We start from the raw sequence: 19,165 nt of genomic DNA, 5'->3' as shown, positions 1-19,165 counted from the left end.
CCTATGCAGGACCTATCTTCTGAAGTTTTCCAAAAATGAAGTGCTTAACCTAAATGTAGATCCTGGCTATTGTGAGACTAATAAACTATTCCAAGGTTTTAGTGATAATTAAATAATATAACTCTATGAGCAGATTTTGTTACAATTTATTCTTTTTCATTAGAGTCAAATATGAAATCAGATTTTCAATCTCCTTCTATCCTGTCTCTTGCTTGGAATTAAAAATGAAATAAAAACGGGAAATACAGATTATGTGTCTTCTTGATCTTTTGGAGACGTTATCATGTAACATCTGTCACATAGCCATCGAAGAGTCAAGTGTAGAAATTCATGTCTGACACTCTCAGGTGGTCACAGGAAAATAGCTACCTTTTTCCATAATGGCTAAAGAAATTTTCTTTTCTTTGAGAGGCATTTTCCTTCTGGTAATAAAAATGTTGTTTCTGATGCATGTTTGAACAGCTATTATGTCCCCTATGGACTCTTTAATGTTCTAGGAGGTGGGGACAGAATGAAAAACAAAACAGAGCCGAGCTCTGGTCTCAGGGGACCCTCTGTCCCTTCCAGTCCCCGAGCACCCTGGCACATCATCACTCTGCTGCTTAGTGCTCTGTGAGGCCTGGGCATGAGCCCTCCTCTCAGGTCACTCAGTGTCCCTCAGACCTGGGCTTCTAAGACACAGACTATATGCATGAATTATGTATAAATGAATATATACAAAATCCTTGTTCTGGGCCAGAATGCCTGGGTGAGGAGTGATTTCTAGTTTTAGCCCCACCCGGGGCCAATGATGAATACTCTCCCAGAAAAGGTGGGCTTTGGCACCTGGAGTTCTCCTCCCCTTAGTGTGGGGGTCCCCACAGTGGGGGGTGGGGCAGGGAGCAGACCGACACAGGGCTCCCTGACTGAGGCCTCACTTCACTCTGGTCTGTTCTCTACTCACAGCCAGAGCAGATTTCCTCAAGTGCAAATCTGAGTCTCTCCACCTTCTTGATCTCCTTCAGTGACTCCTGTACCTGCAGGGAGTCCTCCTCACACCCCTCCTCACACCCTCCTCCAGCCCATCACACTCCTGGGCAAGGCGGGGACCTGGCCTTCTTCCTTGGGCACAGTTGCTAGCCCTGCCTGGCAGCTCCTTCCCCCTGGCCACACTCCACTCCTCCTCCCCTCGGTGCTTCCCAGGGAGAGCTGGGCTCTGCTCTGGGCTCCCACAGAGCCCCGTGAGCATCTCAGAAACCTGAAGCCACTGTGCCTCCCCCACTGTCCTGTGAGCGCCTGGTGTGGGGACATGGCCCTGCAGTGTCCCCAGGGCTCCCTCACCAATGGTAATAACACCGCGCACAACTCCACGCACACCTTGGTGACCTAAGGGTTCGAGTCTGGGCTTCGGGAATTCTTCACATTCTCCGCACAATCCCACCTGTCTGACCTCTGTATTCACTGACCCATGTCTTCAAAATATATTTACTCCCATCGCTCGAATGTAATGTGTGGACCTTGCTTGGACCCTGATGCAAGTAAACCAACTCTAAGGAAATTTTCACAAGACATTGTGGGAAATTAGAATGCTGAATATTTAATAAAATGAAGGAATTAACTTTTGTGTGATAGGAGACTAGTCTAATTATGTTTAGTGAAAGAGTCCTTATCTTTTAGAGATTAACATAGTAAATTTTTGATAGATGAAGTGGTATGCTGTCTAGGATTTGCTTCGAAATAATCCCGTGGTAGTGGGGGCCATAGATGAGAGTATATATTAGTTTCTCGTGGTTGCTGTATCAAATTACTACAAACTGGCTGGCTTAAAACAACAGAATGTATTCCTTCACACTTTTCGAGGCTGAAAGTCAAGGTGTCAGCTGACCGCCTTCCTCAGGGGGCCTAGGGGAGAATCCTTCCCTGCCTCTTCCAGCTTCTGGTGGCTTTTTGCATTCTCTGCTTCCTTGGCTCATCGCCACGACACTTCAACCTCTGACTCCATCCTCACATCCCCTCACCCTCTGTGTGTGTGTGTCTTCTCTTCTGTTATAAGGATACGTTTCATTGGATTTCGGGCCCACCAGAATAATCCAGAATGATCTCATCTCAACTTCCTAAACTCAGGTACATCTGCAAAGATCCTTTTTCCAAGTAAGGTCACATGACAGGTTCCAGGTATTTGGACATGGACCTATATTTTTAGGAGGCCACCTTACCAGCCCCTACAGGGTAGAGATGAAAAAAATTGTTGGCGATATCTGAAGCAGGGAATGGGTGCATAGGATGGATACCATACAATTTTTATGATATACTTAAAAAATTATTTATTATTTCTCTGAAATTCACATTTAATTGGATGCCCTGTATTTTATCTGTGACACAATATAAAAAGTATTCCAGAGATCTGCTTGCCCCTCACTGACATCAGCTCCCTGCTATGCTCATGGCAGAGGTTTCTCATCTGCCTTCGTCCTTGCATCCAACTCATGACAAACTCACAGTAAGTTTCTTCAGAAAGCCATTCCGCACTGACTGCCAGAGAGTCCAAACATCCTGAAATTTTTTGTTTAATCTTTTAATTGCCAACCTTGAAAAGGAACATATTAACTAGTTGCTTGTGATAAGAGGATGACCTGTCTTTTTTCTTCCCATCTAGTATGGAACCCCTGGCCCTGAACTCTGTGAGAGTGGCTTTTCCTTGACTAGACTCCACCCGTGTCACAGGGAGGAGTTATTCCCTAATAAAAGCAGCTTATAAACACTTGAGGGCCTGGCGTTGAGTTGCTGAACCAAGTCGGGGAAAGACTTTAATAAGGTAAGTACTGATTTTATAAATCTTCATACATTGCCTCACATCCTCAAAACTAAGTCACCAGAAAAATACTTTAAAATGTGTCCTCAGCACAAGAAAAGTCTGTTTTAGACTCACATCGTGACTTCTTGCTGTGCTTAGGGATCAGTTCAAGAGTTGTTTATTCAATTGCTGTTGGAATCACCTTTACAGAAATGTGAAAATGACGAAATTAGAAAACTAGGGCACAAGAATTTAGATACGATAAAAATTAATGATAGGAAGAGAAATAAGAATGATAGGATTTTAGACAATCCGAGAATCTGCCCAGTGCAAGAGAGAGTGTGGGTGTTTGTGCCGAGGTTACTCTCTCTGTAGAAGTGGTTGACACACAGCTGTTGTGAGCTATGATAGTGTAATACTAGGTCCACTGTGAAAATTCAATATTAAGACTGACTGTAACAGGAATAAATTAGTCTGAAGGTCAGCAGAACTCGATTCTAGTTCAGCCTTTGCTGGATTAGCTCACGGGCACGTCTCCTTCTCTCTCTGGGGTTCAACCAACTCAGGGCAACCAGACAACGGCTGGAGGTTTCTCAGTCTGGTCCTATGGACACTGTGGCTGGGCAATGCCTTGTTATGGGGCCGTCCTGTCCGTTGTCCTCCTTTTTCAGTTAAAAAATATTTATTATAGCAAACACATGGATGAAGAGAAGAGATTAGTGGTTACCAGAGGGAAAGGGGGCTAGGAGGCAGGCATAGGGGGTAAAGGGGCTCATATATATTGTGACTGACAAATAATAATGTATACCTGAAATTTCACAATGTTTTTAAACTATTATGACCTCTATAAAATAATTTAAAAAATATTTATTATAGAAATGTACATTTAATTAGTTTTAAGGAATATACTTGCAAGTAGTGTTAACATATATATTTCCTCAAATTTGTAAACTTTACTTCTGTAAGACATCTACAACAATAGTTTGTTTACACATTTAACAAGAAGTCATCATTTCCTCAATTCTCTACTCTCACTTTTCCTTTTCATTTCACTCTGTACTTGTAGAAAGAACAGAGTGTGGGGGTCAAGTTCATCCTAGTGCAATTGGCAGCCACAGAGTGGAATGAGAGGTGCAAATGGAGAGAGAAGAATTATTCTATTTTTTAAAAATGAATTTTTTAAAAAAACATTATCCTGGGCAGATGACACAGATAAAGTAGCCAACTGCAAACAAATATAACGTATTTCCAACTAAATATCCAATCAATGTGTCTGATAGGATAACATGGTGGATAAAAAATGAAGTTGGATAAAATGCATGATGAGTTAGAGTGGTAAGAAGCATTGGATGAAAACTGAGGCATTGCCCCACTCCACATCAGAGGCATCTCTGTTCTCTACCCAATGGAAGTAGCACCTTCTCTCCTGGTGTTGACAACACAAAACATCTCCAGAGATAGCCAAGTGTCCTCCGGGGCAGGAGGGACAAAATCACCCCCTGTTAGGAATCTCTGGATGACATGACTTCTCAAAATCCCCAACTCAGGAAGTCTCGATGGGAAAACTAGAGAATCACAGGAGCACAGAATGAGATTTTACAAAGCACAGGAATTCACCCAGCTAGAATGGACAAGTCATTCAAATCAGAATGTAAGAGTCAACCATGCTCTGTTATAGTATTAATATTGGGGGATAAAAGGAAAAGTCTCATACAGGAGAGACGGAGAGCCTCAGGGAGATCATGTGAAAATCCTGGAGCTGTTAGAACGTAATAGAATTCATGGGAAAAACTCTGGTACCTATGGGAGAAGATATTGAAATGGCAACGAGGAAAAGCACTAGGCAGGATGCTACCGAGAGCAAGGTTTGACAGGGCTGAGGCGGGGTCCTCATTTGAAGGGGAGAAAGGCAGCCACGTGGGGTAGAGAGGCACGGAGCTTGGGGACTGGGTGCTGCCTGGGAGGCAGGAGCGCCCTGGGCCGCGGAGCAGCGCCCTCAGCTTCCTCAACCTGGCAGTTCCTCACCTCGCTCTGACTTGCTTGACTGAGAGAATCGTGATTCTTGAATTGGAACCACTCAAAGTGAAGTCCCTGCTGGGCCTTGTGCTCTGTCTGTTGTCCACAAACCTGTTTTTCTGACTAGACTTAAAGCCCTTTAGGTCAGGGACCAGATCAGGCTCGGATCCTGTTGCCAAACAGCCATGAATTCTCAGCACTGGAAACTGCTCCAGGAGTGTGAGGAGGAAGGTTGAAGGAAATTTTTTAAAAGAAAGAAATACACCTACGCATAAACAGAGACAAGGAGTCATAGAAGGACCAGAGAAATGTGCGTGTTCTAGGTAAGCAAGATGCCACTGGAGAGACGTGATCATTTTCATCAAGTGGCGACAGTGAGACCTGCATGAGGGCTGTGAAGAGCTGGAGAGAGAAGCCGTGGCTCTCCCATTCCAGTGGCTGGACCCATGCAAAGGGGGACCGGGCACAGGAAGGAGGCCAGAGTGCCTGGATCAGGGAGGGAAGGGCCACAGGGGCAGGCCTGAGGAGAAACGCACATGGGGTACAGGGTCCAGGGGCAGAACCAGGGATCTGCTGCAGAGTTGGAGTTATGCAAGGCTTTGTTTAATGATGTGCCAGAACTCTGAACCTTCGCCAAAAACTTCCTGCAATCCAGGTTAATTAATAAGTGAACATCACTAATCTTTCCACACGAGTTATTTAGAAAGAGCTTTTATATGACATTTGGAAAAAGTCTGGAGATATATACATGTATATATACTTATATACACTGTATCTAATCTTATTCCTACTGGAGCTCTCTCTGTCAAGAGATAGAAGATAGATAGACAGACAGACAGAATGACACCCAGACAGATAGAAGAAAGATGATACAGGTGCAGCCGGTATGTTCAGACTCACTAATCTCCAGGATCTGGGAGCAGGAGGGAGCTTGCATTTGCTGATTCCTATAATGAATTTTATGCACCTTATTTCATTGAACTTTCTCAACAGCTCTCAAAAGTAGAGATAACTCTATTTTCAGAAGAGAAAGTTACTGTGCAGAGATGCAACCACCCGCCTGAGGCTCTGATCCTGGTGAGGAAGGGAGCTGGGATTGGGCTCCATGTCTCCGCTTCTCTGCTGAGATCCTCTGTGATTAGGACCCCCAGACCTCAATCCTTTAGTTTACTCCTGGATTTTTCATAGGATAGACGCCTTTCGAGGAGTATGAGCCTACTTCCCTGTTAAGGTAAAATATAGAGAGTAGTCCTCAATTTACTCAGTAAATATTTAGGATTTGAAAGTAAAGCAAGGCATGCTGTTATCAATGTTTCTTCTCATCAAGCTCTAAAAATCAGCTAACAGAAAGGAATTCACGAATTCCTTGTTTCCCTCTCTCCCTCTCCTTCAACAGATAGCGGGCTAATGGATTCCGAATGGGAAAAATAAACAAGAGTCTCGGGGAGAAGCATAGAGAGAGCCTGAGTGTTCCATGGTGGGGTGAAACCTGAAATGACATGGCCCTGAAATCAGAGGACACAGCGTGTGAGCCTAGGAAAGCTGCTGCATGTCTTTGACTTTCAGTTTCCTCCTCTTTAGAATAGAATATGAGAAGCTACTTCCCGGGGTTGTGGTCGAGGGTAGACACACTTGCTGGATATCGAGTGTGAATCAGGAACACACGTGTGTGACTTTGGCAATTCATCGAATCTCTCTAGTTCTCATTTTCTGCTGACCAGGCAAAGTTTTAGGATAACCTTTGCCCCAGTCTGGACCAGGCCTTTGGAAACCTCCTAGTGGGGAGGTGAGGAAAGTTGTCTATGAGGAAGAGAGTTATGATAACATATTATCTAAGATAAGAGTTCCTTTCCCTTTGTAACAGGATCCTCAGTGAAAGGGAAAGGAGCTGAGTGTGAGGTGTGAGTCACGTGGCTCTGTGAACTCTAGTCCACAGCACACACTTCCCGCCTCAGTGCCGGCTTTAGTCTCCTCTCCATTCTGCTCAATCCCAGCACCTCCATCTCCTGTGATGAGAAAGCACAATCTCCAATATCTCCAATTACAAGACAGATGGTTGGTTAGCTATGTTTCCAAAGGATTTTTTACTTTCTAGAGGTTAGACTATTGAGTCTCCCATTAAAAATGTGCATATTGAAAACATTTTGATATCTAAAATTCAAGTCACACACACTTTTTCAGAGATATGCCCATCGGGTAAAGAGAAGTAAATTTTTGTCCCAAACTCCACAACAATAACATTTTGCAGAAAGAATCTTAATGTTTTCTAAACAGAGCCTGGGAAGTGGATAGAAAATGCAACTCTTCCTCCCTAAGTCCTGGCTTTGGGACTCCAGCTTGCAACCAGTCCCGTGTGCTTCCATTCACACCCATGAGCGAACTAGCCATGTCCACTGTGGGAGCCGTTGAGTTTCATTCTCTGGTTCTCTCTATGTTGACCACCCACGCAGCCTGGGGTAGAACAAGGGCTTTCAAATTTTGCTGACTGGACACAACCAATGTTTCTCTCACCACCAGTTGACCAAATGAGTGTGCACACATCCACCCGTGCCCGCACACATGACTGAAGCTGAAACTCTTGAGATGATCCTAACCTCGTCTCCACAGAGGGCACTCGGAGAGTTTCTATTGTCTTCTATTTCATTTGAAAAATTGGTGGATTTCACAATCCACTGAAGGATTGTCATGCATACTTTGAAAAACACTAAGATGGAAAATGAAGCCTAGACTTTGATTTCACATAGAAGTGGGTTGAACCCCAGGTTCACCACCTCCATTGTGGATGTTACTCTAGAAATCTCAGTATCCCCAGTTGTAAGGGGAAATTGATAACAGACCCACCTCAGGTGATTTTTGTAGGATTAAATGGAGATAAATTTGTGAGGTCGCCCATCTTATGACAGACATTGAACATATGCTAGTTCCACTCCATATACTGTAAAGTTGATGCAGTAACATCCCTTTTACTAGATTATAAAATGCACCAAGTGGAGGTAGAATGTAGAATTCCAAAACATGGAAGAATTCCAAAATCAGCATCCTGTGTCTGTGGGAAGAATTAGGATCTGTTGAGCTATAGTTAAGCGAGTCTGAGCCCTAATTTCAGCTTTTGAAGAAATGCGGCGTTAACTCTGCTCCCTCTTCCCCCTCGCTGTCAGCGAAGTCCTCTGGTTTCAAGGCCCCTCATAGGCAGGGCCTGCATCTGTGTGGGGTCCAGCCCCGCCCTCCCTCTAGCCTGGGGGTGGATTTTCATGTCCACCATTCCCTGGAGTGGGACTGTGGACATGTCATTTAACTAACCTCCTAGCCTTGGTCTTAACTGAAAAATGGAGACAATCTGAACTATTTCATGGGGCCGATATGAAGATTAAATATATAGTGTATCCAAAGGGGTTAGCATTCAGTCAGGATCCTCAGGGGGAGGTTTTCAATAAATATTAGTTCTCTAATCCTTTCCCTCCCCCTGATACCCATACATCCATCCTTTCCACAGACTGTCACCTATTAGGCTGCCAAGACCACCAGACTTTACCCAGTGGAGACTGGAGAGTGGTTTGGTGCCATTTCCTGGGCTTGGCTCCTGAGGGTGAGAATTTGGGCTGAGGAAGACATTCCAGAGAGTCTTCCGACTCTGCCATGAAAGAGGCAGACCTTCTTCAGCATCGTTGGTGCTGTTCAACCACGAATCATAAAGTGCATTTTTGCTTCTGTGGTTTCATTCATTCATTCAATGAGTCATTCATTCATTCAGGTTTAGAGAAACCAGGAGACTGCATCATGGCAGGGAAGCCCAAACTTCACTACTTCGATGGACGAGGCAGATTGGATTCCATCCTGTGGCTCTTGGCTGCAGCTGGAGTAGAGGTGGGTTCTGTGTTCGGTCATCCTTAGTTGGATCAAAATTTGACTATCAAAGTCATTTCTCACAGAAGCTAGGAGACTGTTCTTACTAAATGACCTGTCAAGTGTTTTGCATTAAAAAAAAAATTGAGTAATTCAGAAAAGATTTGACCTAACATATTCTTAAAATTTCTTGTCATCAGAGCATAAAAAATTAAAATAAAGTTAAGAAACTATCGCAATGTGTGGGCCTTATTTGGATTTGGATTTAAACGTAAAATATCATTTATGACCTTTTTGTAAAAATTAAACATGAACATGATTGTATATTAGGTAATAATAACTATTGTTAATGTTTTAGGTTTAATAATGCGCTGAGGTTATTTTTAAAATAGTTCTTATGTTTTAGAGATACTTTGAAGCATTTAAAGATGAAATACATGACATCTAGAATTTGTCTCAAATTTTTATGAGGGGGGAGAGTGGTGGGCGTATAAATGACAGGCAACTGGCTTGAGTTGATAATTATCAAAGGTGAAGGGTACAAGGAGGATATTTGTACTTTTATATTTATTTTAGTACATGCTAGAAATTTCATTAATAAAAGGACAAAAAACATACATTATTAGAATATCATATAATTAAAGTTAAGACATAACCACAAATGTGGGGAAGAATGGATTGTAGCAAACTGGCTGTGAAAGATGTAATATGTTTACTCAGCAGTGATTTTGTTGAGAACCTTTAAGGGCCAGGTTCTGTGTCAGGTCCTGGGGACACAAGGATGAACAAGACAGACATGGGCCCTGTCCTCAGGCAGCCTACATTCTAGGAAGGTTGCACACAGCAAGGAGGTGATTAGAAGGAGGGAGGGAGCATCTAGGAGGACACTCAAGCATTTACAGTGTCAAAATGCCATATTCCCAGTGGAAAAACGGTAGGTTTCCCCGGGACTCTGTTGAGTGCTGCCCTCTAGAGGTGTCACTGAGAAAAACACTTCTCAGTCCAGATCAGAGGGATCAGCAACTCTGGGATGGTTTTCCTGGGGAGGAGGTCATGGACAGACTCAGGACATCTTGTGCCTCAAGTGGGAGCAGAAAAGGAGTGTTCCAGGTGAGGCAGTGTCCTGTGACAGGCACTTCTAGTGAGTTCCATTCAGCCCCATAACACCATGTTTACTGAAGCCTTGGGATTACACTTTCTCTCTTGCTCCATGGGTGCACGGGGCTTTAGCCTGGTCCTCTCTCAATTTCATGAAGAAACGAGTACAGAAAACATCCAAATAGTGCCATTCCAGGTTGTTTTCTTTCTATGAATCAATAGCCTGTTTTCACTGCGTCCAGCGTCAGGTTTGGGTTCAGGGATGTGTTCAGAGCCCCTGGGCAGGATGAGTTCAGCACAGGAGGGGGAAGCAGGGGGAGATGCTGAGAGCATCCAGGCTTCCTCTTCTCCATCCCAGCTTGACTGAAGAGGGCTGGGGGGCAAGGACTTACCAGAGGCTCTTGGTCAGGGCTTCTGGGTTCTCTGTGCCCAAAGGCTGACCCTCACCATCCCATCCGTCTCCACTAGCCTCACAAACACCATCTCACTAGCCAACCCCACCCCACCTCGGCCACCCTGCTGTGAAGACCACCACATTCCCTTATGTTTGTCTTGAAGTGGTGCTTTATGAATACTGCACCCACACCTCACTGTCTGTCTAGCCTGACCCTGTGGAGTTGTGTAGACCCACAATAAACAGTTCCACTGGACAAGTTAGAAACTCCCAAATTCCTACACTTTCACCATCAAGACCCCCTTTAAACTATCATAGCCACTGCAAACACCACTACTAGTTATTACATGGTTTATGTGGGCTGGGTCCTATAATATGCATTTTAAAACTCAACATATTCTGCTTAAGAAAATGTTCTACGTCCATTTTATAGATGAGGAAACTAAGTCCTGGAGATGTGAAGTGACTGTGCCCAGATCACATAGCTACTGTGAGGCAGAGCCAAGAGTAGAACCAAATCCAATCAACACTGAAATCCACTTTCCTAATATCTGTCTCTTTTGACTTTTGGTTTGGTAGATTCTGTCAATTAAGTAAATTGCATGATTATATAATTACTGATTTTCATGTTTGTATTAAAATCCCGCAACCACTCAGAGCTTCTGATCAGATTGAGACAGGCTTGCTGTTGGCTGCCATTCCAACCACAGGAGAAGGGATAATATACACCAAGGTGCATATCCTGAGTGTAGGTCAAGGACTGAGGATGTGTTCACCAATGTTAGGTTTGCCCTAAATTAAAAAAAAAAAAGAGTATGGCATGATAAAACAGCAACTATTTTTAAAAATCCTGACACTTATGTTCATTGAGCACTTAGAGTATACACGGTACTATTTAAGGGCCTTTGAATACCTTACTGATTTAATCCTCACACCAATCTATAATGCAGGTACCATAACTATACTCATTTTATAGAAGAGGACATTGAGACACAGAGAGATTCAGTGATGTGTTTAAGGTCAAGAGGTCACTACATGTAAAAAATGATGTTCAAACCAGGCAGTCATATCAGAAAGCAATGTTTTTGGGTTAGAAAGAAAGACACTCTTTGGGAACTCTTTTTCCTTCCTTAAGTTGGGAATTCTAACCTAATGTGTCCACTATTTTTCAGGAGAGGAAATTCTGAGTTGAAAGAGTTAAAGCTGTGCAACAACCAGGACTCATTTTACCCTGAGTGGGGCCTTGTGGGATGGGGTGGTGTCAATGACAGCAGAGGCCCCTGGTGGCAGCATCTTAGAGGGTCACTTCCCCCTGGCATACCGCATGCCGGGGGACACACAATGTCCTGTCCTGATCTCACGTGGAGAGACAGGCTTTCCCGAGATATTCAAACTCCACAACAGGATGAACTTTCCGGTCCCTTCCCTCCATGACATCCCTTCCCCAGTCACCACCTAACCATCCACAGAGCTGGAAAGAGGGTGGAGGTGAATTCAAACTGCAAGAGTGAGCTGTCACTGCTGTAACCTATGCTCTTTCTTTGTTTTTTTTTTTGTTTTTTTTTTGTGAGGAAGACTGGCCCTGAGCTAACATCCGGGCCCATCTTCCTCCACTTTATATGGGAGGTCGCCACAACATGGCTTGATGAGCGGTGCCTCAGTGCATGCCCAGGATCTGAACCCGGGCCGCCGCAATGGAGCACGTGCACTTAACCGCTACGCCACTGGGCCGGCCTCCATGCTCTTTCTTGATGGCTCTCATCTAAATTCCCATTGACCCTGATCACACTCCTCTGCGTACCCTGCCAAGCTCAGGAATCGCCCTTCTCCTCATCATGTGCCAGACAGGGGCCATTCAAGTGTAAAAGTTCTATAATGCTGTGGAATGAAAGAACAAGAACTCATTGACTGTTTCTGCTTTCCAGTTTGAAGAGAAGTTTATAGAAACTTCGAAAGACTTGGAAAAGCTGAGAAATGGTAAGACCAAGTATCTAGTTGCCTCTGATGAGAGTATCTAGTAGAAGTCATGTGTTGGGGTTTAACCCCGGGCAATGCCTATGTGTGTGTACCCTGGGAGCTGGGGTCCAGGGAGAGGGAGGGAAGTGGTGCAAATGTCAGGGCTGGGGCTCTTTGAGCAGCTTTGGTAACTCGCTCAGGGCAGGAAGGGCTGGAACTCTCTGAGTAGTTGCTCCAGGACCATCCCCCAGGCCCTGTGGATCCCTGTCTTTGCCTCTCCTGCTTTTCTGCCCAGTGACTGAGCTCTAGCAGCTCAGGATCCCACAGCCCTCCCAGGAAGGACACTCAAATACATGTAATAGAGCAAAGAGGAGAAACAGGCCCGGCACTTACCTGGAGTTATTCTCTCTGACAGGTTGGCAAGGTGATGTCCTAGCGTATTGTAGACTCAGATAACAAAATTGTGTTGATTTAGTTGGAAGGCCAGGGGAGCCTGTGAGGAGGGAGTGAAAGCCCGAGGGCCAGCAGCAGTGGGGTGGGGAACACAGGGCCCCCTACACACACTCTCCAATGGGGGGATTTGAGGAGCATAGAAAACATCCTCCGGAGAAATCTCCCCTACTAATGGTAGGGGACCAGCAACCCTCTAGATTTATTTTGGGAACTTCCCAACTGAAATGACAACCGGCTGGTAGCCGTGTTGCAGCCTCTCTCAACTTCTTCCTTAAATGTCCTTGAAGAGAAATCGAACACAACAAATACAGGGACCTCCCATGTACCTGAATGAGAATAAAACGATAAATGAAATAATAGGATAAAAAGTAACACACAGATTGATAACAAAAATGATTACAGGAAGCCAAAAGCAAATGCTATTTCCTTTGAAATGTTCCACATAATAATGTTTTGTTTCCTTTTATATCTTCAGTCATTCTAACAAACAGTTTTTTATCTTGAAAGTTTGATCCATAAAACACTTCACTCTCCTTTTTTTTTTTCTTCTTTCCAAAGATGGGAGTCTGATGTTCCAGCAAGTGCCAATGGTCGAAATTGATGGGATGAAGCTGGTGCAATGCAGAGCCATTCTCAGCTACATTGCCGCCAAATACAACCTCTACGGGAAAGACATAAAGGAGAGAGCCCTGTATGGTATTTTTCCTGCTCTTTCATCAACAGTTAATAGGAACAATGTAGGTCCTTCCCTGAGGGAGCAGGACTGTATCAGGGGGAACAAGACCACCAGCAGGGTGGCCTTGGTGGTATAGACTGAGGTCCAGAGACCTTGGAGGATGAAGGACAGGAAACCTGCAGTGGACTCAAGCAAGTGGGATTATAGAAGAGGATGTGGCCCACGGATAGGGCACAGTGACAGAGGTCTCCAAACTCTGATGAACTAAGAAGCCGGGAGGCTGGTGGAGTCATGACTCCAGGTACTCAGGCCTTTAGGAGCTGGACACCAGCCCTCAGCTAGAGACAAGGGACAAAGTGTCTGAGGATCTAGAGGATAAGGCTGGCGAAGGGTGGGACCCAAATGAGCTGCTTCTCATATTGCAGAATTTACCAGAATGATGACCAGGAACCTAATTTATGACTGAGTTATATTGACTGGGCATTTGACAAGGGTTAGCACAGGTTGAGCCCAAATTGCCAGGGTTACAGTAAGCTTTTTGACACAGGAATGAAGCATCAGATTTATTCAATACAACCATATCTGGGGGGGTCTCCTCCTGGTTGTGATGGACCACATGATTAAAATTAAAACCATGTAAGGGCTTATTCAAAAAGTGAAAAACAGTTACCATATGACTATATGACTCAGCAATTCCACCACTAGGTATATACCTGAAAGAATCGAAAATATATCCACATTAAATCTTGTACACAAATGCTCATAACAGTGTTGTTCATAATCTTCAAAAAGTAGAAACAATACAAATGGCCATCAAGTGATGAATGGATGAACAGATGGGGGTATATCCATAGAGTGGAATATTATTTTCCCATGAAAAGAAATGAAGTCCTGTTGCTGGCTACAACATGGATGAACCTTGACAACATTATGTTACATAAAAGAGACCAGAACAAACAGCCCTTATTGCATGATTTCATTCTATGCAATATCCAGAATATTCATATCTGTAGAAACAGAATGTAGTTTAATGGTTGCCTGGCGCTGTTGGGAGGGAAGAATGTATAATGCCTGTGAAAGCATAGAGCATTTGATTTGGAAGGGTTCAAAATATTCTGGAATTAGAGTGTGTTGATGGCACAAATCTGTGACTTTACCAAAAATCACAAAATCGTACACTTGAAAAAGGTGACATTACGGTAACGGAATTATATGTCAATAAAGCTTTTATTTTAAAAAGCTCTTATAGGAAGCCCTGCTTGGAACACACACACACACAAACTAGGAATAGGCACTGGTGGGAAGTGTATAAAGAATTGAAGCATTTCAGGGGATATTTAGGTGGGGTCTTGAGAGATGCAAACATGGCCAGTGTTGGGAAACAGTGCATGGAGAGGGCTGTGGAACAGTGTTCTATGGGGAATCATTGAAAGAACTTCTAACACTGAGCGTTAAGTGGGCCTGGGTGGTATAACAGGATGAGAGGGAGAGGGCCATGACTGAGATGGCTGTACCAGGGACTCTCTTTGGAGGTGACTTAGGTGACTGGTCTTTGGCCGTGTGAATCACACTGAGTTTGTGCACAGAACAAACCCCAGCAGAGATGGCAAACCCCAGCTAGAGTCTCAGTGGTTACTTGCAGTGATTCCACCAGTGTCTCTCATGCCTGTGACTCGGGGCAGGTCACTGATGCTCTTAGTCTTTATATTTGGTCATGTGTGTAACAAAAATTTTAGACATATATCTACCTTGGTAGCTTGTTCTAGAATGAAATGTGAAAAATAAGTAAAAATCATAGCTGAATGATTGGCTTATAAAAATGCACCCAGTGGAAGTGAATTCCTTTGCCACCTCCTGATGCCCCATTCTTTTACATTTTTAAACTATAAAATCTAAGACAGGAGACATTTGACAATTTAGTCATTTCTTTCTTTCAGGATTGATATGTACGTAGAAGGTGTGGCAGATATGAATGAAATGTTCATATTTTTGCTCATAACCCCACCTGATGAAAAAGGTGCCAAGATCGCCCAGATAAAAGAGAAGGCAGCAAATCGTTATTTCCCTGCATTTGAAAAAGTAAGTGGGCTGTTTAGTGTCCTGGCACTGAGGTTAGAGGAGAAAGAGAAAGAGTGCCTGGGCATTCCTGGGGCATTGACCTTCACTTCCAGTGAGCCTTCCTGAATACTAGTTAATGGAGTACCTGACTCTCAAGGCATCTTATAAATATCCACCGTGAGGAAGAATTGTGCCAGTTTTACCCAAGTTATAATTTTTCAGCAAAACTTTGGTTTGCTAGGACCCAATCTAGAATTTTCTATTCAATGGAATTGAAGGCTCTGAGAGCCACACTAGAGATTGGAGCAGATCCTACAGAACACCATACAGAGGTTTCTGGTCCAGGAGGAACATGATGAAAGCCATACATCTGAAAATATTCTGGTACCATATGTAGGGAGACATGAGACCAGCTGCACATCAGGAGAATGTGGTAGTGTTTCAGGGAATGAATGAGATGTATCTAAACACAGACAGGAGCAGTGTGATGGAGAGGAAGAGATAGATGAAGAGATGTTAAGGGAAAATAATCTAGAAATTTGTGGGACATGGCTCTTAGATTTTTGAGGAAAGTTATGTAAACTAAGGAAATAAAGTTCCATCACTATACATAGTACATATCTTAGTTAATGTTTCTCTTTGAAGGTCATGGAGAACATTTCAAGATCAAAACTACCTGAAATACTGCTAAATAAAAATCGTAAACCAAAAAATGATTGTAAGAGATACAGGAGGTTTAACACTCTCATCTTCATAAAACATTAAATCATTCTTTCATTCACTCAACAAACGTGCATTCACTGCTAGTGTGTTAGGTCCTATTCAAAGAGTGAAGAATTTGATACTAATAGGAAAATATTCTCTCCTGGCCCTTGTGCTGAGGGTTTAGGCACATTCACTGGTGACAAGCTCTTCAGTCACTGCAGTTTGAGGACATCCATCCTGAGGAATAAAGAGCCCTGTGACAACATAAATGAAAGATGCATATCACAAACTGGCATTTGATGCTTCATTATAGTCTTTATTTTTTATCCAACTGCTATATGCATACATTGCTGAAAGGGTATTTGACACAACGTTGTAATCTTCAGTTGGTGGTACTATGTATGTTTTTTCCCTTTTTTCTCTGTGATTTCCACATTGCTATAATATTTTTAATAAACACCACATATTTTGTACAATATATTATATGAAAAACTGAAACACACACAAAAGTTGAAAGATATGTATAATGAACTCCTAATTACCCATCACCTAGAGTTAATTTTTATTATCATGTTTGCTTAACCATGTATGTCCCCATCCCAGTTTCCTCCAATCAAGCATATCATTTTATGGTGCATTTTAAAGGAAACGCAGACATCAACACAGTCACCCTTAGACGCTCAGCATGCAAATTAGAACATATTCCACCAATGTCATTGACAGACACAGGTGGGTTAGGAGTCAGAGCCAATGTTGAGAGGGCTCCAAAGGGAGATGGTAAGTTCAGGTTCCTTTCGGGTCCCAGAGAGATAGATGAGGAAATGAGGAAAGCTGACTAGAGGAGAAAGGTAGACTCTAAAATAGTTTGCTCAGGAGTGAAGAAGGCTGTCATGAAGATGGAGCCTTTTCCCAAGGCAGAGAGGAGAAAGAAAAGTGTGGAGACGGAGAGAGAGGGTCAGAAAGATAAAGAGCCATGGCCTGAAGTTTCAGGGCTGCTCGCTTTAGAGTGTGGGGCTGACAGAAACATGGCACAGCAGATGCTAAGCCCTTGGCCCAGAGGAAGGTGCAGCAGGAGCCCCAGTGATGTGGGAAGGGGAGAAGGACATGGTGGCCTGGGCTTCAGCTGAGGAGCGAGGGAAGAACAGCAGAGCCCACTCCTCCCTCCGTCTCACTGAGTCAGGGCCGGTGGAGAAGGTCTGAAGCTCCACATCCGCCCAGGGAGGCAGCAGAGGGGGAGAGTGGGGCTGGAGAGACCCGGGAGGAGCAGGGGCCCAGCCTGACTGTGCCTATGTTCATGACCTGATCCCTCAAATTCGTCAGGTGTTGAAGAGCCACGGACAAGACTACCTGGTTGGCAACACGCTGAGCAGGGCTGACATTCAGCTGGTTGAACTTCTCTACTCTGTCGAAGAGCTTGACCCCGGCATTCTGGCCAACTTCCCTCTGCTGAAGGTGATCTCTTTCACAGCCCTCAGGACGGAAGGCCCTCATTTCCCACTTTGGAATCTAATATTTGGACTCTTGGGTCTCCATTATTATCAAGGCCTTTGCTGCCCTCAGGTCTTCAAATTAGCTCCTGGGCCATGGCCTGAGGCATGAAAAGAATCTTGTTATGCTGAGGAGATCTGAGTGGATGCTGCCCCAAGAAGAAGAATTTGTCTTTTAAAGGAGAGGGACCCAGGGTCAGCCTCTCTCTCCCAGGCCCCTGGTCCATGACAGTTTCTGTCCTCTTTTCTCTGCGATTCCCTTGACCCAGGTGTGTCCTTCTCTTTCCACACCTGAGTCTGTGAGCAGGTCTCCTCCCCTCGGCTCCTGCTCCTACTTTCAGACATTGTGTTTCTCTCTGCACAGTCTCCCCTCTCTCCCTGTCTCTCTCTCTCCATGGGTAAATTGGCTTTGACCGGCCTCATGTCAAAAGGCCCCTTTTATATTCTCTGTCTTCAGTTCCTGCCCAATTTTCCTATATCTTTTCTTTTCCTGATTGGAGACTGTATCTGTGATGGTATCTGACAGACACATCCTCTTCCTTGCATTGCACAAGAGCCATGAATCCACAGGATGAGTGTGTAGGGAAGAAGAGAGGGAAGAAAGTGCTATTGAGCTGGATTTTCTTCCTCTTTTCCTCATTTCTCACCGGATGTCTATTCTCCAGCCTCACACTGGTGCTGATGGATGATACTCAGTGGGTCCTCATCTAGGGGGGTCTCAGATTCCCTGGCTTGTGCTAATGACAAGTTGGTCTTTGGCTCCACTCTGAGGCTGTGCTCTTGTGCATTGTAGGCCCTGAAAACCAGGATCAGCAACATCCCTACTGTTAAGAAGTTTCTGCAACCTGGCAGTCCGAGGAAGCCTCCAATGGATGAGAAATGTCTTTTAAAAGTAAAGGAGATTTTCCAGTTATAATAAAGCAAGCATGGCTGCCCAGCATATGCAGGACCTATCTTCTGAAGTTTTCCAAAAATGAAGTGGTTGACCTAAATGTAGATCCTGTCTATTGTGAGACTAATAAACTATTCCAAGGTTTTAGTGTTGATTAAATAATACAACTCCTATGAGCAGATTTCATTACAATTTATTCCTTTTCATTAGGATCAAATATGAAATCAGATTTTCAGTCTCCTTCTATCCTGTCTCTTGCTTGGAATTAAAAATGAAATAAAAATGGGAAATACAGACTTTGTGTCTTCTTGATCTTTTCCAGACATTGTCATATAACATCTGTCACATAGCCAACAAACAGTCATGTGCAGAAATTCATACCTGACACTCTCAGGTATTCACAGGCAAATACCTACCTTTCTCAGTAATGGCTAAAAAAATTTTATTTTTTCTTTGAGAAACATTTTCCTTCTGATAATAAAAACTTTTTTTTTTAATGCGTGTCTGAACAGCTATTATGTCTCCTATGGACTCTTTAGTGTTCTAGGTGGTGGGGAAGGAATGAAGAACAAAACAGGGCCGAGGTCTGCTCTCAGGGGACCCTCTGTCCCTTCCAGTCCACGAGCACCCTGGCACATCATCGCTCTGTTGCTTAGTGCTCTGTGGGGCCTGGTAAGAGCCTTCCTCTCAGGTCACTTAGTGTCCCTCAGGCCCAGGCTTCCAAGATACAGACTATATGCATGAATTATGTATAAATGAATATACATAAAATCATTGTTCTGGGCCAGAGTGCCCAATGAAGAGTGATTTCTAG

The 19,165-nt window shown here is 43.9% G+C and overlaps 1 protein-coding gene across 1 annotated transcript; it reads left to right on the top strand.

The window, feature by feature from the left end:
• Positions 1-2,753: 2,753 nt before the first annotated feature.
• LOC101405660 (glutathione S-transferase A1) lies at positions 2,754-18,631 on the top strand. Its single transcript, XM_014782623.2, has 7 exons — positions 2,754-2,794; positions 8,541-8,653; positions 12,050-12,101; positions 13,092-13,224; positions 15,147-15,288; positions 17,293-17,424; positions 18,253-18,631. The coding sequence occupies exons 2-7, from the start codon at positions 8,567-8,569 to the stop codon at positions 18,373-18,375; spliced, it is 669 nt and encodes a 222-aa protein (XP_014638109.1). The 5' UTR covers positions 2,754-2,794; positions 8,541-8,566; the 3' UTR covers positions 18,376-18,631.
• Positions 18,632-19,165: the final 534 nt, after the last annotated feature.

Source organism: Ceratotherium simum, chromosome 13 (assembly GCF_057802395.1).
Source record: "Ceratotherium simum simum isolate JZ-2026a chromosome 13, ASM5780239v1, whole genome shotgun sequence".
Classification (NCBI taxonomy): domain Eukaryota; kingdom Metazoa; phylum Chordata; class Mammalia; order Perissodactyla; family Rhinocerotidae; genus Ceratotherium; species Ceratotherium simum.
This window is presented reverse-complemented; position numbering and strand designations above follow the sequence as displayed.